General features: G+C 40.3%; 1 protein-coding gene across 1 annotated transcript in view; it reads left to right on the top strand.

Annotated features, from left to right (window-relative positions):
• The first annotated feature begins 337 nt into the window (after window positions 1-337).
• The window catches only part of STAB2 (stabilin 2), a 75,036-nt gene continuing 50,574 nt past the window's right edge, over window positions 338-24,799 (top strand). Inside the window, exons 1-17 of the mRNA XM_030263182.4 lie at window positions 338-623; window positions 2,807-2,940; window positions 3,773-3,888; window positions 7,884-7,969; window positions 8,802-8,871; window positions 10,706-10,801; window positions 10,970-11,095; window positions 12,515-12,711; window positions 13,538-13,671; window positions 17,597-17,730; window positions 19,268-19,350; window positions 20,018-20,167; window positions 21,481-21,624; window positions 22,402-22,464; window positions 22,557-22,676; window positions 23,316-23,369; window positions 24,043-24,123. Of these exons, the coding sequence (XP_030119042.4) occupies window positions 540-623; window positions 2,807-2,940; window positions 3,773-3,888; window positions 7,884-7,969; window positions 8,802-8,871; window positions 10,706-10,801; window positions 10,970-11,095; window positions 12,515-12,711; window positions 13,538-13,671; window positions 17,597-17,730; window positions 19,268-19,350; window positions 20,018-20,167; window positions 21,481-21,624; window positions 22,402-22,464; window positions 22,557-22,676; window positions 23,316-23,369; window positions 24,043-24,123 (1,872 nt within the window). The 5' untranslated portion in view covers window positions 338-539. The remainder of the gene's footprint in view (window positions 624-2,806; window positions 2,941-3,772; window positions 3,889-7,883; window positions 7,970-8,801; window positions 8,872-10,705; window positions 10,802-10,969; window positions 11,096-12,514; window positions 12,712-13,537; window positions 13,672-17,596; window positions 17,731-19,267; window positions 19,351-20,017; window positions 20,168-21,480; window positions 21,625-22,401; window positions 22,465-22,556; window positions 22,677-23,315; window positions 23,370-24,042; window positions 24,124-24,799) is intronic.

Below are 24,799 nucleotides of genomic sequence, written 5' to 3'. Positions count from 1 at the left end.
GCCTCCTGAGATAAAATCCATAGTATTTCTCCCAAAACCACATTGGGGTGACCTATCCTTATGTTATTAGGGCTGATAAGCTGACTCCCAGAGATCCTTTATTCTCCCTTAGGTCTGTTAAATAACTGTAATAATAAGAAGCCCAGTAGCTGCTCCAGCCCCCTATCAATGCTCACCTAAAAGAAGAAATCATCTTCTGTCCTAACATTTTAGTGTCCTTGGTTTTGTACTGTCAACAGCTCCAGAGAGAGGAATAAATGATGAGATCCCTGTCAGGATATCCTGTCATTCAGTGAGGGAGGCTTTATTCAGCTTTCCAGTGCAAGCTTTCAGCAAATACCCTGCATTTTGGAATCTCTCCTGCCTAGGCAAGCTCTGCATGCCTTATCCTTCACTCATTTACCTTGGGGAAGACAAGAGTCCTGTTAAAAGTATTTTCTGAGAATGCAGAAGAAACAGTACCTCTAACAATCATTTTATGTAAAACTTTTAATTTTCAGGCTTGGACAGCTGTGAAAGAAAAAAAAGTCAAATTCACAATGGAAAGAAGTCCAGGGCTTTTATTCTTTTTTGCCTTTTTGGCTGCAATGAAACTATGTTTGACATCACAAGTCCAAGATGAGGTAAGAAGCAGCTTTTTACATAATGGATTATTATTATTTGTCTGTATTACTCTGTGTTATAGAGAGAACAGTTATCAGTTACTGTATCTTATGGCAGAATGAAAAAACACTTTAACAGTCACTGGTGCAGATGACCATGAATTACAACCTGAGAGTTCTGTAATTCAATCCTCTGAAATAATAAAAAATGCATCTGTTTATTCTGTATGAGAATTTGGCTTAAATAATATAGCATGAGTACATTGAAAAAGTCTCTAAAACTGGCGCATGTGGCAAGACTGTAAATGATGCATTTATCAAAATAAACTGATTGGGATTTCTGCTAAGTCAGAAGATGAGAGCAGAAATTTTTCTATAGTGAAAATTATCGGCTATTTTAGAAACGTAAGGAATAAAAATCAAAGGAATTGAGCTATGTAAAGCAATAACACAAAGTTATAACCATAATTAAAGGATTTGTAGACGTTTGGGGAAGTGGTGCATTTGTCATGTACAAATACTGTGAATCTGTGGAATTCCACAACATCTGTTTTCACCACCCTTGTAGAGAGGCAGAACAGTTTTAGAAGAGGGAAAAAAAGGCAGAGAGGAATTAGAAGAGGGAAAAGAAAGACACTCAGGTTGCTATTGTTGTTGGTTGGTTGCAGTTTTTAAATGGAACCATATATTGAAATGTAAAAAAAGTACTGGGAAATATGGTTTTTCTTAAAAAAAAATACTAAAAGAAGAGACACTAAAAAGTCAACTTTCTTCCGTGTTCTCTAGAAACAAAAAGGGAAAATAAGGAACTGGAAGAAAGTGGAAATAATGTTACCATTCCAAAACAAGTAGTGTTTTACAGCTGGTTGTAGAGAAAGAGCATAAGTTATTTTTATTTAAATTTTTCCTTTTCAAAACACTCAGTGAATTTTATTGTTCCAAAAATGAAATATTGTGGAGTGCCTTTTTGATGACAACCAAATTTCTTCTCAAGCTGTATCCACATTATACCCACATCTGGGAAAAGATTACATTTTTACTTCAAAGACATCTGAAAAGCATCTACACAACAGAAGAGTTTCACTACCCAAATATTTCAATGTTACCCAGACCAGATTTCAACAGTGCACTTATGAAGGCTAAAATTTGACAACTAAATAGATGTTGAAATGTGCTTGCATGTGGGTGGCGGCAATCACATAAAATGGCTCAGAGGTTATGAAGCCAAATCTCCTTATCAGTGTCTGTGATATATCCTCACCAACTTTGCTACTGAAATGTCCAGCTGTCAAGGGGAGAAACTGCTGAGTGAGGGCTTCATCCAGGACCACCATGGGACATGTAGAAATCCTGCCCAAGGTGCCAGGGCACCTACCCACACCAGCTGTGAGGTTCTGTAGGGGCTGCAGCATCCCATGAGTGCCCAGAAGGTCCAGGACTCTCCGCACTGCACAGGGTTATGTTGCTCATTTTTAAAAACCATACTCTGAATTAGGTTGTTTCTCACCATTTGTGAATGAGGTATTACTTCTACAAATACCAATAAGAAAGAAGGTAAAGCCAACATTAGATGCAGTTTAGAGAAGACTTACTGCTTTAAAATAGACATCAAAAAAACAAAAAACAAACAAAAAACCAACCAAACAAACAAACAAAAAAAAAACAACAGGGCTGCTCTTCTCAGAGTGCTTTGGTGGGCTCAGGCCCCAAACTTCCACCAGATCTGAATGCAAAACAAGATGTCATTCTTTGACACCAATTTGAAAACTCCAGCCATAGCCCTTTAGAACAGTATGGTGGTGCTGATTTAATTTTGCCTCCTCCAGACCTTGTTTAATTTTGCCTTTGAGTGGGAAAGGCACTTGTCAGCAGCTTTGGAATGAGCACTCCGTAGGCTGATGCTGTCTCTGTAACTTGGCTTTTAAGTCTGGCAAACTTAGCTTTTGTTGATAAAGCAATCTTAGGAAAACCATTATGCTTAGAAGGATTTATCCTGCAGTGGTTGGACATATTTTGTGCAGAGAAAGCTCCTGCACAGCACTAATATGTGGTCTATTACCTAGTTTAGCCCCAAAACAAGGAGCTCCTGCTGAACAGAAAAGAGCTGTGAGCGAGAACAAAGCTGAGCTAAACTTGTCATTTTTCAGCAATGTCTTCTGGTGTAGTGTTTTTCCTTCTTGTTAATTATTCTGCTCCTATTGCAGGTGAAGAAGCAATGTGATCAAAAGCTGCTCATTAGAATGAAAACCAAATGTGTACCATGCTCTTTAAACCTTGACACTCAGTGCCCTGCTGGTTATACCAAAATTACCAACGGGACTGGGACACCAGACTGCAGGTATCTCCTCTGTCAGAGCTTTTCTCATTAATATTGTTCTCCAGTAATTAGAAAACGTCAATACACATCAAAAATTGTTTTATCTATGCAATTTTCTTATGGAACATTTATCATAGACTTGACCAACTCCAGAACTCAAGCTGCATTCAGGGTGTTTGATGCTTGAAATTAAACAGCAAGTGATATAAGAGAAAAATAAACATTGCTATTAAGGGTCTAAAAGATTTTCTCTTGAATAGTATAATGGAATCTCTTCTATATTTATTCTGCATACTTGATATGAATGATACAAAAATATATGATAAATATATATTATTATACTATATTTAGGTATTGATCTTCTGTATCATATAAATAAAGAAATTTCACACTTCTAGATCAGGGAGATGGGGTGAAGGGCAGGAAGAGTAACGTCAAAACCAGTTTGACATCTTACCATTCCAATTGGGAAAAAAAAAAAGCACAGTATTTCAGAGAAAATGTAGCTACTTCAGGGAAAATATTACCATTTTGAGCTTACTTAGCTCAATTTAAAGAACCTTGATACGAAACAATTTTTAAAATACTGTTTCAAATCAAAACTTAGAGAAATGTGCTGCATTTAGGCTGGGAAGATAAATACCCTGTTCAAAAGAAATAGCTCCAAGGATCTTTTTAGACCTTGACGTTCAATGTATGTTTTAATGAAGAAGGAAAAAAAAAGTAGATCAACGCAACCAAGCTTAAAGTTCTCTTGTCTGACACTGAAAGAAGAACAACTTAAGAATCTCATTGTCCCCCACAGGAGACTTTTAAGTACTTTAAAGCAGCTCTATTTTTTTTTTTTTCACAGGTATTACCTGGAAATTAAAACTCACACACTTTCTTTTCCGGGCTGTCGGCACCGTTGTGTAAAGGAATTTGAACAACCTGAGTGTTGCCGGGGACACTGGGGCCCAGACTGCATGGGTAAGTTGTTTTGGGCTTTGGGGCTTTATTTTCATATAGAATTTGAACAGAAATAAAGCAGCTACTTTTCTTCTTTTCAGAAACTATCACTGTGAGTAGTTTGCTTCTCAGAGTTTGTTATACAAGTAGCAATAAATAGCAGCTTTCAGCTAAAATTTACGGGATTTGAAGAAAAACAGGTATTTGAATTTTCATTTAAAAAGAAAAATTCATAGAAAAATGTAAAGAGCCTCATAAAATCTCCCAGATTATGAGATTTTAAAAACAAATAATTGCAGTCAATGCCTGTAAAACTATTTTGTTCAGGAGGACCACCAAAATGGATTTTAAAAATTAAGATTTTCAAACCAAGAATTAAATGTTTCCTGGTAGGTAAAAACCACCTTTATCTGCATCTGAAATATTTCCAAATCTCTTTAATTCTTGATTTTGTGATGCAGGGAGGATATTTTCTTTTAGCTCACCTTGTAACTGTTTCTTTAACTGCCTGTGAATGCTGAAGGCCATTACTGAAGCAAGGGAATCAGGAGTGGCTCCCCTCCTGCTGCCCCCTTCCCTCAGGAAAAGCTTTTCAGCATCTCCACAAATGCATCAAATCTCAGACTACCAAGATGGGTATCCAGACCCACAGAGGAAGTTTCCCTGCCCAGCCAGAACATTTCCTCCTTTAGTTAATGGCCTCAAGGTCTGTTTCAATGCCTGTGAAGTCCTTTGTCCACAAACCAGATTTTTTAAAAAATATCATTTTAGCCCAAGCTATTATTTAAACATCAGTCATTTATCTACTAAATGCAAATAGTTTAAACACCAGTCATTTATCTACTAGAGGAAAGCAGTCAAACTGCAGCTCACAGCAACTCCAAGAGAAAAGCCAGGCAAAGAGCTGAGGGCACAGTGTGTGCTCATGTATTCTAAAGAGATTTGTGATTTCTAAAGTCGTTTGTGTGGTGGTTTAACCTCCCCACCTCCAATGCAGCCCCAGAGCTCATCCTCCCATTATCAGGGTGCTCTGGGCAGCCACACAAGGGGCATCAGTACTTCTGGAGAGTCAGAGCCCGGCCTGCACCACTGTGTGAAGGAGGCTGCCAAGGCAAGGAAGCTCTCTCTTCCTTTGGACAAACTTCCTGACCCCAAAAAGCAAAGAATCAAGGTCTCAGCATTGTTTCTGCTTTCATTTGGAGGGGAAAAAAAATAGTTATCTCTACGTTATCACAACCTCTGTAATAGAATATGGCACAAGTTGAAATATTTGGAGGACAGTCCTTCCTGAGTCTGGACAAAAATTCCTGACTAGGGATTTGCTTTACATTTATCATCTGATGGCAAGGACAAAATTAGGTCTTAAATTGCACTCTGACTTCCTTAAATGATAGCACATTTAAGCACGCTGTGCTGAAACACACGGTGTGAATGAAAGATCTCTTGTCCCCTTCCCTCCCCACGAAGCACACCAAGCCATCCAGCTGCACACCACTCCCTCTGTAAAAAGTCAAAATCAAAAGAGAAAAGCACAGGATCAGGTCCAGGGGGGAAGAGCAGAGCCTTTCAATACTGCCAGTATCATGCAGCCACAGGGACTACAGCTGGGGGAACTCAGGTGCAGCAGGAGCTGCTCCCTACCCCAGCACAGGTTCCCATTCTGGGCAATGTTTCCATGGTTCCTAAGAAAATCCTGGGTACCAGGATGTACCTGGTATGGTACGTCCTGGTGTATGGTATGACCAACAGAGTAGAAAGGACTTTAAGAATAATGTGGGGGAAATGTTAAAAGAAAAAATTAAGACCAAGAGGAAAGATACTAAATTTAATGCTATCAAATTATATGGTTCAAAATACTTCTTTTTGAGTACTACTCACTGCTTCAGCCTCACAGGGAGTCAGGTGAAGAGGCTCTATTTGATAACACTTGGAAAGTGCTGAATTTAAGTCCATGAAAGGAAAAATTGCTGATAGATTAATTTCTTTTGGCCTAGATTCAAAGATTTGGCCTTCACACACTGACAGTTGTTAAGAGATAAGCAAGAGCTTCTCTTTCTTCCTGCTTTTCAAAAAGCATCCTCAATAAAAGCAAAGGTCTGGCATCACCCCAGGGTGGCAGCAGATGACTGTGCCAGCACTGCTCCAGTGTCCCAGCACTGTCTCCTGTGGCCCTGCTGGTTGCAGGAAGTCCTTTATCTGCCTGGTCAAACTTGTTCAACAATATGGTAATTTACCTCATGTCTGATAAAGCTGTCCCTTGGTGCTGGTATCAAAACAAGAGATAAGATGTGGTGAAGACAACGAGTGTAATGAATGCCAACAGCAAAAAATAAAACCTGCTTTGCCAACAATTTTACAGTAACTTTTCATAGGAATTATACCATAAACTGAGTTTTTCTCTATCCTTGCACATTCAATAAAAACAGTGCAAATAATTTTTTTCCATTCTGTGCAAATATTAATCAGTTGCCATGAATCTTTAAGATTTAGGTGTCATACAGTAGCCAGAAAACAAGATTCACTAAAAGCCACTAAGTATTAAAGGATATGTATTTATTACTATCTTTCATTTGTAGTTATTTAACCAAAATTCTTAACACATCTTATTATTTCAGCATGTATGAGATAAACAGCACTTAAATTTTCATCTTTAAATTTATTGGTTTTTCAAAAGAAGCTTACACGGATGTAATGTGCCTCAAACTACATTAAGGAATAAATTAAGAAATTTTAATAACTGATATAAAGCCATAGCTTTCAGTGGAAATAAGTGTACATATATGCACATCCACTTGTTTGCTCATCACTCTGTCCAAATCAAATTCATTTTTACTAAAACTTCCACATTACCTAAATAATCTAAATCACTATTAACTTAGGCAGGGGGAGCATAAATCCAGTGCTGCTCACCTCCACTCACACAGAACAAACTCTGAGACTCTTTATAAGTAATAAATCCACTAGTAAGGCACAGCAGAGTACCTGTGATGCCATTAGGAGTTTGATACATTTAAATACCACCTCCATCAAAATTATGGTACCTGATGGGAATTCTAATTACAGGAAGGAAAGGTTTATGGAAGAGAGTTAATACATCATTTCCAAGGAGGGACACGACAACTGTGAAAAATAAGAGTATCCCTATAGGAGAGAAAACCTGACAGGATGATCTGACTAAAAACCACTGTAATATACATTTCCTGTAGGCAATCTTTCACTAAAGATTTGAATCTTGAAACCTTTCAGGCAGAAGAATTAGACTATTTTTATTATAAATATGGCAATTTTTATCTCATCTTGCTGGCTGGGGTTTTTGTTCAGACTGTCTCACCTTCTATACTGCTGCCTGTAACCGTGGTTTTAGCAGCAAAGGCACTGAAGAGCATAACACATCTTTGGCACACAAGTTTGATAAGTGACCACAGCCCCTTGGACAGGATTTGGTTGTGAGATATCCATATATTTCAATTTCCAAAATTATTTGAATCAATTATCACAGACTTATGAAGGCAACAGGGGAAAGGGAAAATTTCCCACATAAAGGAAATGCTTTTTTCTTTTTTGGGGGGGGTGGAGGGGAAGGGGAGGCTTATTAAACCCTAACTTAGCATCAAATAAAATCCTGAGAGCAAACTATCAACACACTGAGAGTTATATCAACACAAAGGAGTGCTCAGGCAAGCTCCCCTTGGACCAGAAAAGCCAACAGCTTAGGGTGTGGCAGACAGAGGTGGATCACAGGAACAAACCCTATGGTACTTTAGAATAAGACAACTCATTTCTGTTCAATCCTTTGACTACAGTCACTAGCCTAAGTTCCCAGACAAGAGAGGGTGATGGTCTCTGCTGATCTTAAGATTCCAGTGAAGAGATTCAGGCAGCTGCAAAACAGCAGCTGTGCCCCAGAGTGCTTGGTTAGCCCAAAACCCTGCAGCTGCCAAGGTGGCCACCTGCAGTGCAAGGGAGCACAAGGGTCACAGCAAGGTGACTGATGGCTCAAACACTGTCATTTCCAGCGTGTCCAGGAGGAGCTGCATCACCCTGCAATGGGAGAGGACGCTGCTCACAGGGCATAGCTGGGAATGGAACGTGCACTTGTCAGGTAAATCCTTTCTTTTAAATGAAAAACAAATATAACAATAGCATGTAAGCTGACCTAAGGAGTCTTGTATGTTCTACTCTATAAATACATTAAAGGAAAATACCCCAGAAACAGCAGTGTTGATCAGCTTGGAGTTCAGTTTTTGCTTGGATTGCATTAATCTTCACACTTAAGCATGTTCAGGTGGACTTATAAAGAAGTTCTTTCACCTTGCCTTCCTGAGACAAATGTTCTGAGATCCTCTGGTTTTTAAATTGTGCTATTACTTGTGACGTTTTTGCCCTAAACAGAAAGTACTTATACATGGGGTTATACTGTCCATACATTGTTCTTTTGCTGAGAGTGCAACTTGTAGCACTTAACCTGAGGCAAATAGATTTTTAATAAACAATTAATCAAATTAATCTTTCTTTACCTCCCCTTCTACTGGTTCATCCTTACTTTACATCAAAAATACTCTTCTGGGGCCATATGAAAAAGAGACAGAGGTAGAAGCAGCCAGAAAACACAACCCAAAAATTGTAAGCCTAATTTGGGCATTAGGCTTGATTATTGTATTTTATTGTTACCTTGATATTTAAAACATCTGATTTAAAGATCTAGAAATTATTTTTTAAAAATATGTGGGGTCAAGATTGTTCAAAAGACAGTGTTTTCTACCAATGGGCTTCAATAGGTACCAACAACAATGTTGTGGTACCTATTGATTGAAACTGTCGTGTTATTTTCTTTTGGCAGCAAAAGGTGCTGTTTCCAGCCTGCTAAGCATATATCTATCTGTATAGAGATAGACAAAAAAACTAAGTTTTGCTTTCCATTGTGTAATTCACAGAAAGGATTTGGTGGGACAGCCTGTGAAAAATGTGCTGAAGACAATTTATTCGGTTCTGACTGCACATCAGGTAAATTTGAACTTGCTTGTAATTCAGACTCTAAGAAATCACAGTGAAATGGGGAGGGGGCCCAAAGAGTTCCCAGTAAGAGCTGCTGTCTGCCTCAGAGAACACAGTGGGGAAAGGAAAGAGAGCTCTTTGCTCTGTTCTGGGCCAGGGAGATATACAGTTCTCTCAAAAGTGTGAAAAAGGGTGTGTTTACTTTAGTTTTGGGGCTTGGCTGATTGTTAAATTCACTGATTAGCCATACATCTATCAGAAGTGGAAATCAAAAGAGCAATTAAAGCCATATACACCTGTTAAACATTTATGTATCATAAATGTATATATGCATATAACATTTTCCACTTTTGCCAGTTTCTTCTTGATCTCTACTATTTTACCTTCCTGATCCTTGCTGAAAATTACACTGAAAAACCAGAAAACTGTCTGGAAAAAGATTTTCTAACAGTCTTATTCTTAAGCAGTAATAGTTGCTTATCTCAAAGTAAAACTCTCTTCCCTCAAGATCTACATAACATTACTTTTGAGGAGTCTCAAATTTAAATAATCTGTGTCAGCCTTTCTACACTAATCCTACACCGCTGCTGGCTCAAAGACCCTTTTTCTACCAGCTGTCCACTGGATGCCAGTGTTGATACACAGAAATGTAATTGAGCCAGCATTTTCATGAAAATACAGTACTTGAGCGAATTTAATATCATAAATGTAATTATTTTCCAAGAAGTTACTGGAGGATTCAATTACATATTAATTTAGGCAATATTTTACACTTCAGCTGTCAGATATTGAAGCTCCTCCAAGTGTTCTAAAATAAATAAAATATAAGCAATGTTCATTTGTGGCTAACTGCTTTTCAGTAATACTTTCAACATTCCTGGTTTTTATATTATTACTATTAACATAGGTAGGGAGTTATTAATTAATTAATTAGTGCAGGTAATTTTGCATGAACACAAGCTATGTTTTTAAGGGGAAGAGGATATGCTACATCACTGCAGCTTAAACATGAAGTCAGCAACACTATTCTGTACCTCTTTTGGACTTTTCCAAGTGTAACTCTAAATAGCCTTCTAAAAATCATCATTGCTATAATTTGTTGTAAATGCAGGCAAACCCAACAGGAAGAGATGATGATGTCAAACAGTTATAACTATATAGTTATAACTATAAAGCTTTTGCAGAATACTTAAGTCTTCAAAAATTATTTTTAAAGGGTCTCTTAGTCACCTGGACTGTGAATGCATCATCTTGTGTGCATATTGTCACTGGGTTTATAAACAGAATTTAACCAGAAATGAAATACTATAGGAAGAGAGAAGGCTGAGACCTTTACAGTGATTAATTATCCTTTTAATTAAACAAATTCTGTTTAGGGAGGGGGGGAAAAAGTCATAAAACTCATCTCTTCTTGAGGTTCTTGAGAGATACAGAGTTGAAGGAAAACAAGAAATAGGTTAACTGCTTATGTTAATGTTACATTAACATAATTAACAATTAAAGAGGTCTATGTTATACATTATATCCAATTTTGGCTTCATATTGTTTGTCAAATTTTGCAATTTTTATGGCATTAGCAACAAGTCAGCTTGATGTTTACAGTGTGTGTTCTGCAGATTTTCACACTCTGGGCTCTTAACAGCCTTCAAAAATTCAGGTATTATTTACTGACATGTGCAGCTGCCTGAACTGATTAAGGGAAGCCTCTAAATTCAGGCACTCAGGTCAGAGCTTGCTGTGGCCAAAGCTGCTGGCTACAACGCTCCCTGCTATGAGTAACCACTAACAATGGCTTTCCAAACACCATCCTTGTTCAGCAAAGCAAATCCATTTCTCCCTGTAGTTTGTGACTGCGTTCATGGAGTGTGCAACAGTGGAATTGCAGGGGATGGAAGCTGCACTTGCTTGTCTGGCTACAAAGGGCTCCGCTGCGATGAGCGTAAGTAGCATTTTCCACAGGAGATGTATTCCACAGCTGGCATTCAGGTGGAATTGGTGAGGATGAATTAATCTCAGGTTAGTCATGCAAGAGCAACCAAACATAGGCTGGACCTCAAAGCCCGAGAGTGTGCAGACACAGTTTAACCTGCCCCCCTCTGTCCCTCAGCCATAGCCGAGTGCGCGGCGCTGCGGTGCCCTGCCAACTCCAGGTGTGCTGCCTCAGGTGAGGATGGAACACAGCTGCAATGCACCTGTCTGCCCAGCTTCCACGGGGACAGCACACGATGTGAACGTGAGTCATTTCCCTGTCTGCCCCAGTTCTTTAAATGCACCACCATTAGTGTTATAGCTCAGATATGGAATGTGCTTTTGAGCCGCATCTCGCCATCTGATTTTTCTTGGATTTGTATCCCAAAGCACAAACTATTCCCTCAGGATGAAACAAAATACTAAAATGTGCTTCAGAAGCCCATCCATCCAACTGCTAAAAAATTACAGTCCATGCAATCAGACTAAAGTTAGTCAAATCCCTTGAAACCCATAAGGAGGGTAATGGGCGGTCAGTGCTTACAAACCCACTGCTGTCATATCCCTCTGCTTGTTCAGCCTCATAGCTTGCTTCCATAACAACAGCAACCAGGGGCTTATATTTATTCAGCATCCATCATGTGACAGCTCAGTTCCATCAGCAAGCACAAACTCTACAGGCAGGTAAAGTTCATTTTCGCTTTCCTGTTTTTCATGAAACAAAGCTAATAGCATCTCAGCTAGAGGAAAACTCTACCTTAGAGGTGCCTTTATATAAACTCAACTTGCCATTGAATGCCCAAATCAACTGTATAAGAGTCTAGATTTTCTTTTCCCTACTCGCTTTATGTCTTATGGTACCAGTTCTTCTTTCTAGACAAATTGCAACAAAGAATATTGTTTAATCTTATGCTGGAAACACAATTTAGAAGAGGTTGGCTCAGATCAGTCCCAGATGGGGGGGAAATCAAGGAAGGAAAAGAGGAGAAAATAGCGAAAAGCACAATTTTTCAGGCGTGTCCAGGGCATGCCATCTTCTAGCTACCATAACATAACCTGCACACAAAGGTGTGAGAAGATGCTCTCCAAGCATTGCTTGATTTTGAGAAAGAACAAGCAATGCTATTGCCTCAAAAAAATGGTTCATGGAAATAACTAGTGAGCTTCTAGTGCCATCCTGAAAGCAGAAGAGTGTGGGAGACTAAAGCACTTGCTGGACAGTTTTCCATACAGCTGAACCGATGACATTATATTGTTTAACTACCGGAAAGAAAACAGCAAAGGCCTATTGTATTGAGAAATATTTTCCAACTGATCTAACATGTGCTTGAAGCTTGCACAGACCTCATACCTCCCACCTGATCTTCCCTAGTTAAAATCCACCAGAGAACAAGGAAATAGTTGTGATATTTTAATGAGCACGTTACATGATTTAATCTGTTTATAACTAAATTTGCCAAGTTAAGAGATCATTTCTGCTCAAAAGCAAATAGTTGGTTGCTATGTTGGCATAAACACATTCCTCCCTTCCATCTCCACACGGCCATAACACTTCAGACTTGGCTGTTATGAAAAGTTTAGTCTGCCCAGGCTTTGTTTGGCATGGAGGTGCTATGGTGAATCCCCGTCTTTAATTTTAGATCTGTGGGCAATGATTTATTTACTTCACTTCTTTTTTCACAAGCTATCAACCCATGCTCCAGAAAGGTCTGTGATCCTAATGCTGACTGCATTTACCTCGGGCCAAACCAGCACAAATGCACCTGTGGAGAAGGTTACACAGGGGATGGCCAAATCTGTCTGCCCATAGACCCTTGTCAGGCAGCGCACGGGAGCTGCCCTGCACATTCCAGCATTTGCATCTATGATGGTCCAGGAAAGGTCAGTGTGACTGCCCAAGAAGAAATAATGCTTTATCTCCAAAAAGAACCCATGAGGGTATCGAAACAGCTCCCAAGGAAATCAAATGCTATTCCTAGCTTTTCTGTAAGCCAGGCTGTTGACCAAGAGGGAGTCCTTTTAGCCCCTCTGAAAACAGGAATGACAATAGTGTTGTTTTTTCTGGGACTATCTTGGCTCTGATTTGCCTCCCCAAAATGGAGGCATTGAAATAAATCTCTCCCAGTTAAATTTTGTCTCTGTGACACAGGGAAATTGTAGGACTAGCAGGGTCCTTATACTGGTACCACATATATATGTCTAAACTTAGTTTATTTAGGAAAGAAGCAATCTGAGTCTCTGAAAACAATCAATGAACAGCACTTTACAAAGTCTGCATATTATTCATCATGTTGGGAACTGTCTCAAATTTTACACACTGATGGTGTGTAAAACTTGCACCATCAAAAAAGCAATACTTCAAAAGGCCTGGTTTGCTCGGACACCCTAAAGAGCCAAAAAGAGACTTGATTGCTGGTTCTTGGCCTAAAATTCTTGGTTTAAAATTCTCAGTATCCAGGGTTCCAACACTTGGTCATTCAGGGCTGTTTTGCAGTTCATGGTCGTGTCTCAGTGAAGGTGTCCTTCCTTCATGCACATGACTGAAACACACGCTGCTGTGTACAAATATAAGCTTTATATTTGTGTCTGAACACACCAGGTGATTAACTAAGACACTGCGTTCAAGCCCTAGTTCCAGAAATTATGCTGAAACCCACAATTTGTGCACAGCTAATTTTCTCTCCCCTCTCACATTCTTCTGATTTAGTCCCACTGTGAATGCAAGGAGCATTATACCAACTTTGTACCTGGGAAAGGCTGCAGCATGATGGACAACTGTGAAACAAACAACACCTGCCACAAAAAGGCCAAATGCTTAACAGTTGCACCAGGACAGATTGCGTGAGTCTTTTTGCTTACAAAACTTTCCCACAGTTTCTCCCTCCTTCCCCAGTAAATGGGCTGCTAAAACAAATCCTATGGATGGACACCTCCTGAAGTTATCTTTAATGGCTTCTCTATCGAGGACAAATCACAAGATTTAGTGGGGTTAGGGTCAGCCAATTAACACAGTGATAGATTTCATCAGGCCATTTGCTAATACCTATTAAGTTTTATTTTTAAAGCACTCAGAGGTCATTTCTACACCAGTAAATAAAAGGGACCAAAACCTCTTTTCCTCAGGGCAAGCAGCATTGTCTCACAGCTAAAGTCACTTCCAAAACAGAGTAACTGCCTCTTGGCAGCAATCCCTGGCACATACTCTCCCTTCAACTGTGCCTGGGCACTGCAAGGGAAAATGCTCCTTGGTGTGGGCCACAATACACTAGGCAGCATGCTGAAAATTAATCAGCATTAATTATGGGATAGCACTGGAGCCCTGCCTCTTTGAGTATACTAATACAGATTCAACCAGGGAATCTGCCCCCCCAAGCTGTGAAAGCAACACCAACCCCAGCAGATTTCTTAAAACCTCAAGACAAGCAGGTGGGAAACTGCAAAACCTCTGGCAGACTTGGCTTTTCCTGTACAGAAATACGCTACATGGATGTTAGTAAAAAGGCACAGACATCCCTAAACTCCACAAAGCTCTCTTAAACCACAGAATCTGGCTTATGTGTTTTTATAGCCCAGTGATGGCAGGTACTGGGTTAAAGAGCTGTGCCTGAAATATCAGTTTTGGGAGCTGAGAGCTTGAACAGGAAGGACAATACAGGCCATTCATTGTAAGTTAGGAACAAATTATCACATAGATCCATAGAGAGAAAGCATTCACTCAGGAGAGTATTCTCATGGCCAGTCCTTGTGCCACCGTGCAGCTTTCCCTGGCAGGGTCATACCAGCATCACTTCTGCATCAGCTATTGTGCATTCCAAGCAAATTTATCTAAAATATCCCCTGGCTCTCTTCTACAGCACAGTTTGCTACTCCAACTGTTTACTACAGACTCACACAACACTTAGTATAGAGTACTACCATACTGCACAACAGCAGCTGAAATTTTGAAATAAAATTCCAAATCAGGAGATTTTTTTTTTCCCTAATTATTCACTGTTTCACCACTGTAAAACAATTTTTGAAAGCTGAGAAAGTTGAGAATCTTAGAATGAGAAAATTTTAAATTTATTACTGGGGATGGAAAAAAACAATACAAATTCTCTGCACATCATTCATTTAATGGGAAAAAAAGTGCAGAAGAACAGAGTGGGATTGAAATAAAACTCGAGCTAAGAAAATCCATTTATGAAAGAGAAACTTTAAAAAGAAAAGCATTAATTTGTAAATGTGGGCACAAAAATTAGGTTCTGGTAAGTAACAGACAGTATTTTGGCTGCATCTCAGATTTTAAATGTATTTTGGGAGGGCTTTTTTGGTTGTGTTTGTTTTCTAAAACACAGAGTTAAAACAGAGGCCACAAAACTGCATTGTTTCTTTTCTATTTTTGGTTTGGTTTTTTTAAGGATACAGTTGTGCTATTAACTTTCCTCACACAGTCAATTCTACTTTCTCCAGACCCAAATTATTTGTAAAGGAATAAATCTCTCATACAGGCAAAGATATAAAAACCTCAAACTTTTGATTTGTGAATATAACACAGCAACCTCCTCAAAAATCACAATTTCCTCTGTCTTATGTTCCCATGTAGATTTTTCCTGAACAAGTGCTGACACTTTCTCTGGTGTTGCTTCAGCACAGTTATCATGTTCAGCCTTGCCCAGGAGCTATGAAGCTCCAACCAGTGCAGAATTACACTGCATATTAGATCATAACCTCTCTGGTTTCCAAGGAGAGCTGCCCTGCTGTCAGTTAAACTCTATTATTTCCTCTTAATGCCACTCTTTATTTTTCCTCTAGGTCTTCAATGTAGAAATTAGTAGCTTCATAAACCAAAACTCTATTATAGAGGGTTTTGGTAAAACATAGACAGAAAGCTGAGTTTTCCTCTTCCAGTGAGAAAGAGTTTTTCTTCCCTGAGTAAGCTGAAGTGGTGACAGTTCCCATCTTTTCCAATCCTGCTGGTCCTCCCCATGCCCAGCCACAGAAAGCCAATTCCTTCAGCAGGAATGAGGAAGCACACAGGTTGAAGGTTTCAATCCCATGCAAAAGGTGCTAATCTGCAATTGCTCAATGCTTTCCTTTGGCACACAAATCCAAACTATGTTACTTGGAAGCTCACTCAGTTATGAGCAATATTTTCCTCAGGACAGAAGTTTCAAACTATGCAGGCATTTCTGCAGTTCATTGTGCCCCCAGAAATTATAGCCAAAACAAGTTGCTATGTTTAAACACCTGCTTCTTTATGAACATTGGGTGAAAAATAGAGGATAGCTTTATTTTGAAACCTGGATCTGATATGTGCCATATTTCAAGGGTAGTTCCTTTTATCTACTTTGCTATTCCTCAGCTTCTTTGAAACCTCAGTTGTTTTCTTCTCTGTTCAGAACTGGAAGGGAGCTACCTACAGCAATTCAGCAACATTTACCCCACCATAAAAAATGGATCACCTCCCAAGGAGCAGCTGTTCCTCTCTTCCAGCTGAAAATCCTTCATCCATGCTCCACAGTCATGCTCTCTCTGCTCAAGAGGTCCCCTCAGAAAGAAGTGGATTCACCCTCAGAATAGCATCCTAAAAATTTAGGTTGCTTTTAGACTGCCATTTTTACCCAGGATCAGAGTCAAAGCTTGAGACTCTTGGCCAAAATCTCTCCAATTCTCTGAGCCTGTATGCAGCTCCCCAGATTGCAGGGACTTGGGGGGACTTTCCAATAATGTTGCTCTCAGTAGAGAAACAGCCGCAGCAGAGACCATACATGGGGAAAAGGAGAGGGTCTGGCATCTGGCTGATACTACTGTGGGGTGTTAGTGGCAGGTGTTTGTTTTTAACAACCAGCACATGCAAATGAGTATTTATAAAAAGGGCATCTTTTGCTGATGGGAAATAATGTTCCTTCTCTAGTGATGCCATTAGGAAAAAATATCCAGATAGATGAACCATTGTGGATAGAGCTTATATGAATATTGAACATGCTGCAGACTTCATTGAGAAGGGTACTATTAAGTCCAAGGTCTGTCTGTGCATCTCATGGGCACTGTGACCTGCTTTAGACATCCAGAGTACGGGGTCAGGCACACATCACTGGCACCTGCCACAGGCTGGAGTCCCCAGGAGACATATGCGTTACATATGAGATGCTGTTTCCAGAACAGGGACAGCAGCAACACATGCATCTAAAAAAGCATGAGATTTTGTGCTGCAGCAGAAAATAATGTTAGAAGTACAAGTATTAATGCCCAAATGGTGGCATTACTTAAAGGGCAGGGTAACAAACCACCATTTTGATTTGTTGAAACAAAAAACCTTTTCCTACAAAACCAATGCAGCTATTCCAAGGACTAGTGAGCTGCTATCACCTCCCATAACTCCCATCAATCCTGCCAAATCCCGTGTCCTGAGTGAGCTCTTCACAAAACAGGCTCCCTGCTGCAAGTCACACCTGACACATTTATGCTCTGCTCTCTCCTCACCCACAGACAGGGTAGGCTCAGTGGATTTCTGGGCTCCAGCAGTCACAACATCTTGGGACCAGAGGCTGCACATAGCCTCTATTCAAAGGTCCTGCAAGACAGACAGTGCTGTCTCCTGGCCCAGCTAACAAGAGCCCACCATACAAGGCAAGCAGCCATCAGGCTACCCCACACTGACACTTCACAGCATGCAGAAGCAGAGAATTAACTACAGTGCTTCCTGAAAATGCCTTCAGAGGAGCAATAGGTAACACCTGGTGCCAGTTTGAGAGCCACAGGTAAAATCCCAATCCCTTCACAGGTGCACGTGCCAGGAGGGCTCTGTGGGGAACGGGTTTGTGTGCTACGGGAACATCATGGAGCGCCTCCAAGAGCTGAATGCTGAAGTGGGAGGACAGTGGCAGGGCAAGCTGACATCCAGCCTCTTGCTCATGGGTGAGTAACTGCGCACAAGCAGAGCCCAGGGGGCTGACCCTGCCCTGTCTTCCCCCCACACGCCACCCACAGCATGACACAGCACACGTGCTACCCACTGCAAAGTCCCTCAGAACATCTAAAGCTGCTCTGGTCCTCACACCTTGAAGGCAGACTGCAGGAACTTCCAGGCAGAAGTGCTAAACATTCCACAACCCCTCACACATCATTTAACATCACCTGTGGACTTCACCCTACATTGTAACAAGTGGGATTACCCCACTTCTTCTCCCTGCCCCCACTGTTCTGGACAAATGAGATTTGGTCTGGAATCACACACACTAGTCCATCAAAAACACTGGCACTGCCAGTTACCTAGTGAAGTGAACAACCTAACAGCCTTCATCATCTTCTCTGTGGCCAAAAAAATGAGCTATGAACATACACTGCTAGAATTAAGCTGGATCTTTGACTTAAACTTGTACATGTGGGAAAAAAGGTCCTTCTGTTTAATATCATTTGCTCAGTCCTACTGAGCCCAGCAATTAAAATAAAGACCATGAATTCCTCAACAGGAGGAATAAGAATCCCCCATAGCTGCCAAGGTCAAAACCTTGGCAAAACCAAGGTCAAAAACCTAAGCTGACTTTCATACTCTGCACTGAAGATCGATATCCATTGCCTCAGCACTGGGACTTCTGTTGCAGTTTCTCTATGAATTTCTCCTCACATGTCTGAAAAGTGCCCAGCATGCTGAGTTAACAACTACCCAGATTTCATGTTCTTTGGTTAAGTTTTAGACATAAATATGATCTACTTGCCAGAAGTTACAAAGACACATTAACCACAAAGGTTAACTTACAATATGTTCACTTCACATTAATGTCCTTCAAAAGCTAAGAATTTATAGTTTTGTAGGACAGCATATTAATTTGGAGATACATTCTCTTTACAATACATCTGTAACAACTGCAAAGATTTTTTCAGCTCTGATTTTATACTGCTAGAAAAAGAGCTGAATATCAGAAATATTTAATGCCTTCAGCTGCAGAACCAGTGGTCTCTCACGCTGCTGTCTTGGATACAGAAGAAGCCTCTGGGTAGTAAATGAATTCTAATTAACTTTCAGTGCATCTAGTTTTGATTACCAGTCATGTGTTTGCTGATATTTGCAGTACCAGCAGGTTATCAGCAGCATATTTCACACCCCGTGGAGACTGAATTGATTTAAATCAGAAGGCTGCCTTCCTGTAAGGACACATATCCAAAGAAACTGCTGGGTTTGTGTCCTTGCTCTGGACTGCATGCCACAGAATCCAGGCTGCCAAAAACATTCTGAATGTTTTGCCTCATCTTGTGTCAAATATGCAGCAACACCTCAATTTCACATCCCATCTCTCTCTCATCTTGTAATGGCTTGTACTTCAGAATCTCAAATTAATATTTAATAATCAGATACTATTATTGCTTATTTTCCCTTCACAGCTTTGCACAGTTCCTTTCGCAAGTGAGATTTTCAATAGGCATTTAAACTTTTCTTATTCCCTCTTCTCATAAGAAAATAGCTATGAATGGCAGCTGAGCACTCTGGGACCATTTACTGTGCTTGTACCAACAAACAAGGGGCTCAAAGGTACAAATGTAAGTAAACAAGAATAAAGGTTTCATATCGGGGGGATTTGGCTTCTGCAGAAATCTTATCTGTGCTGTAAGTGTTTTGACTCAGCAGATACAAGTAATTTGCTCTAGTACACTTCCAGTCACATAAATCAGGGACCACAAACTGCATTTTTCCCACTTGAAGGAAAAACAAAATAATTTGGTGAGTTAGGGTAGAACACTGTCACTCCTCAAGCTAAGATTTGGATTGTCTTACATGACTATGCTCAAAGTCTATTCGCTCAGTTGAGCCAGGGGTTGAACTAAGAGCTGAACTGTCAGCAACGAGGCCTGCAGGACACCTTTTACATAAGGGGGATAAAAAAATAATGGCTTTAGTGAAAAAAACAAAAAAATAGACACTGACTTGTAAGTAGCACCTTCCACTGACATCAGGACAATTCTGGAGGCACCTGCTGCTCATGCAGGGACATAAGAGCACAGTGTGAGCTGAACCAAAGCCAAGAGAGGTCTCCACATTTTTCAGATTCCACCACCTCACTTCAGGGTAAAATATGTAATTTTAGAGTGTAATAACTGAAGAGAGCAAAAAAGCATTCATCATGAATTTTCTTGGGGTTTTGTTTGTTTGTTTTTGTTTGAGAGAAAGCCTTCATTGAGATTAATCTCTGTTCCTCTGCTTTTCTAGGTAAAGGATCTTCTGAAAAATAAACAGAAAGCCCAGTACTTTGTTAAACTCCATATTATTGCAGGTCAACTGAACACCAGTAGCTTGAATAATGCTAATGTAATATATACTTTGACTGGCAAGTCAGGAGAGATATCAAAGGGAGAAAAGGTAAGTGGCCTTTCAGCCTCCCACAGCAAGAATAGTGCTCTCTGTTCCCTCCATGAGAAGCAGGAAAGCTCTCTCTGCAGGAAGACATCAGAGTGAAGGTAACTGTTGGATTAGGAAAAACCACAGCCATGGCCATGTACTACAAGGAGTTCAAGTCAAACTTGAAACCTCACTGGCATCAAAGTTCCCACTAAGGCCAGCAAAAAAAAAAAAAAAAAATTACCTTTTTCATGTATCAGCACTGAGTGACTTGGCAGACTAACACAGACAGGTCTGAAATGTTTGCTAAACTGAAGTTATCCTAATTCTGCAAGTATGACAGAGCTGGGGGGCAGGAGAGGGGTGTTAAGAGAGCCCAGGTGAAGTAACAGGTGGCAAAGGGAGAAAGAAACACAGGGTTTATGCTGGAAACCTGTGAACACTGCTCACATGGAGCAAGCACTGGCTGAGCTGCAGATCCCACCTGAGCATCAGCAGCCTTGGAACGAGCAGATGGAAGTCTCAGCAGAGAGAGAACACGGGGCAATTCACCATGGGAAATACATAGCAAAGTTCAGCATTAGCTCAGATTGTCCAGTGTCAGTAAACACCACAGCAGTCTGGTCCCACAGTTTAAAAAACTTGTTCTCTGTGGATGATACACTAGATTTTATAGTCTGGAATTGTTTTTAAATTGAATTTATTGTTCTTGGTCCATTATGTGCCTCTTGATGTATTGGGCCTATGTGAAGGCTGATATCAAGTACTTCCCATGTTTTGCAGTAGAGCAGAGATATCTGTGCATCTGAGCAGAGATATCTGTTTTGTATGTTCAGTGAGTACACCCTCCATTTGTAACAGGAAAATATCCTTGCTGTCTGAGCCCTGTTTGTTTCCTGAAGCCTTCAGTACAGTGCAGAATCAGCAACATCTTGTTGTTTTAAATATACATCGAATATAGGGAAATGGGCTAGAGTCCCATAAGATTATAGGAGCTGACCTTTCCAATACAGCAATATTTTAAATCATTTCCTTGCAGATTTTTATTAGTAGCAGTCACCACAACACTTTCAGGTACATTAAATTGCCCTCAGGGCCTGTCTCTGTTTCACTTCTGAATTTTGCTGTCCTGATGCAAAAGAACATGGTCCTGATCCAAAGGAATTTTTTTCCATTTCCTTGATAAGCAGTGGAAGCAATCTTTAGCCTCCCCAGATTTAAATTGTTTAGCTGTTGGCAACAGGAAAGGGTCTTAGAGTACATTCAACCTGTGTACACACTCTGCTGTCATTTCATAATAAAGAATTCACTATCCTTTGCCTGCCTTCTTTCAGGATAATCAATTAAGGATTAGAATCCAAGGAGGAAGGGGGAAAGGAAAAATTTTGCAGGGAGATATTATTGCTTCCAATGGAATTTTGCACATTATTGACAAAGCCATGGACAACATGGAGCCAACATTTGAGAGCAGCAATGAGGTGAGCCGTAAGTTATAGACTTGCAATGTCAAACTTTCTTTTAAAATAGTTTCACATGAGGTGAATGTGAAGGAGGATGACTGACAGAAACTAAACAAACTCTGCTGAGCCATTGCACATCAGCTCACAGAAGCAATATTCAAAGAGAGAGGTAATGACAGTTTCCACAGAAAACAGACATTCACCCTTCTGCCAAGCTGGACCATGGAGGGTTTGGATGTTCTCACTGCGTCTGAGGAGTTCCTTGGAAAATCAGCAGTCGTGATCAGTGACTTTCACTGAATGTCAGAATTACACACCAAAAGGAGAGACATTATACAGATACCAGACAAGACTTGTATTAAAAACTTCAATTCCTCCCCACAAAAGTCTAATATTTAAAAAAAAATCGTGATTTTAAATGCTTTGGGTTTTTGGTGCCCAGCTTACCATGCTTGCTTAAACGCTCTCTTCCTTTTGTTGCATTTTTCAAATATTTTATTTCTCTACCTTTTTTTTACTGGGGATGAAGAGATCCCCACACACACACAGAGCTGTGTTTCCTGTGACCACCCTGTATTTCAGCACAATAACAAAATCTAACTATAAACCAGCATAGCACAAAGAAAAAAATGCTGCCATCTCAGCCATTTCCAAGCACCACCAGTCCCCCAAATGAAATCTGTATTCAACCTGTAACAACTAAAATTCACACAGCAAGTTAAGCAATATCTCATAAGAACTGGCACTTATTTCATATTCCCAACTAAAACAAATCCTACTTTTATCCTATTTCAGAAAACTATAATGTCAGTGCTTCAGGCTAACAGAAGATATAGCCAATTTGCATCTTTGATAGAGGTAAGGATCCAGAAAAGCAATGACATAAGGTTACTTTCAGATGTTCTTCAACATTAATATGTAAATTCACTTTTATTTTTAAACCAAAACAGAAAACTGGCCTAGGAATGGATTTACAGCAGGACAACCAGCCTTACACAGTTTTTGTTCCAAGTAACAAGGCTCTGAGTAATATGAAAGCTGAGGTTCTGGATTACCTGCTATCTGCAAAGGTACAGTCTTTCTATATGGCAAATCTTTCTCAGACAGCACATAAACAGGAGATCCACACATACATTGTCCAGTGCTCATCTAAATTAGCTCCTATGATCAAGGTTGAAAGCCATCTCTAACAATTAAAGATCAAGACAACACCTAGAGAGGAAAAGGATCTGGAGTCTCCCATCACATATAGGGATGATGTTCCTCCACACCAGGCCCTCAGTCCTCTGCTTTTGCCCAGACATCACAGCCTGGACAGACACACGGCACAGCCCCAAAACCTCTCCTGGAATGCATCACCCTTGGTGGGAACAGTCAGGGGAAGCAGTTGTCACAAGGGCCCCAGTGGATGGTAGTCACTGCTGGTGGGGTCCCAGGAGGTGGATATTGGTATCCTGTCCCCTGGACACCTCCTGCCTGTCCCAAAACAGACACGTGTCATGGAAGGCCCACATCAAAATAAAATGTGGTGTGGGGGTGAGGGCATGGAATGCCAGGGTGCCTGCCACAAGCTGAGCACCACCACTGACCCAGAGGTTCCTTATGCCCCAGCCAGTGATACTGTTCTCATCCCCTTGTCCATTCAATGAACCAGACTGGCTTTCTGAGGCTCATTTTGGGCTAAAGCAGTCTCTTTTCTGCACTGACAGGGTTCCTGGAAGCTGCTGGAGCTGGTCCGATATCACATTGTCTCCAACACTGAGGTGAGTACAGCTGCTTTGCCAGCCCAGAGTGCAGGAGCAAGAACCACTGTCAAGGGGTATTGTCAGGACTGCAGGCACAGGTAGCAGGAAAAAGACTTACTGAAATCAAGCTATCTCTGAGCCTATTCTGCTAAAATCAGTCTTCTGTTTTTCAGAAAGAGCTGCTTTTTTCATCCTCTGAGCAAGCCCCCTGTTTTGCCTGGGGGGAAGTTCATCCCCACCCCTGCCTCTGATGTGGGGAAGGAAAGAAGTGGCTGCACCCTCAATGAAAGGCTCAGTTTATGTAATCTGACGTGGTCAGTCCAGAACAGAGAGTGGGAACAGAAGGAATATGAGAACCACGTGAACCTTCATGGCACCAGCACCACCACAATGGTCTATGGATGCAAACAGGGCTATCTTTAGAGAAAAGTATTAACTTTAATTAGACTGATTGTGATGACCGGATGAAAAATTAATGTTCTTTTGAGCAATAAGGTCCTCACCTGCAAGAACCAGCAAGCTCAGTCATGATTTAATGACTCTCACTTGGTTACACAAGCTGGTTCATCAGTGCAAGGCTGACCACATTGATAATCATTTTCTCGTCCCAAAGTCTTTCTTGTGAAATTTGTCTGGATTTGAAAAGAGTAATGATATTACACTTGTCTCAACCAATTTACATTTATTTCAGCTAGAGGTTGCCAGCCTTGTCTCAATAGAGCACATCAGGACCGTGGCAAAGCAGTTCATTCACTTTAACAGGAGCAGCACTGTAAGTCACAGCCCTCACCTGTGAGCAGCTCGCTCAGATCAAGGCAACTTTGCATGCAGGGGGAATAAAAAAGGGACAAGAGGAAGCATAAGCAGAGGAATTTATTATAATGTTATAATGAGGGAGAAATTTTCAATTTCTCATTCCCACCTACTGTGAGCACTAATATTATAAAGGATGCAGAGATTGGTGTACAAGAACAGCCATGTACACCTCAGACCTAAATATCAGGGAAAATATCAGGGTTTTTTTCCTTATGATTATTCACAATCCACGAATGATCCTCATTCATGCTCTGCCTTATTTTAAAAAATCTATTTAAAATATTTAAAATAATTCTGTTACATCTTTTAGTAATTTTAAACACCTATCAGTGCACACAAAAATATTCTTTTTCTCTCTTTAATATTACAGTCTTTGATCCTGATGTACCTAGAGAACATACTTTTTAAAGTGTTAATTTGTCAGTACTTGTGCAAAACCAAACTGATCTGTTAGGTTAGCTTCTTTCTCTTGTGGAGTAGAGATGCACCTATAAAAATTCTTTAATTCTTGTAAGGGCAGAGCAGCTGCAGAAGTAAATGCCGGAAAAAAAATACTTTTTATTCTTCTCTCCTGTGAATTTGAATAGATCACAGATTCTCTTCTACTTTCCCCCTCCTCTGTCACTAAGTCA

Source organism: Taeniopygia guttata, chromosome 1A, assembly GCF_048771995.1.
Source record: "Taeniopygia guttata chromosome 1A, bTaeGut7.mat, whole genome shotgun sequence".
Classification (NCBI taxonomy): domain Eukaryota; kingdom Metazoa; phylum Chordata; class Aves; order Passeriformes; family Estrildidae; genus Taeniopygia; species Taeniopygia guttata.
The sequence above is the reverse complement of the archived record's forward strand: the minus strand, read 5'-3'. Positions and strand labels throughout refer to the sequence as shown.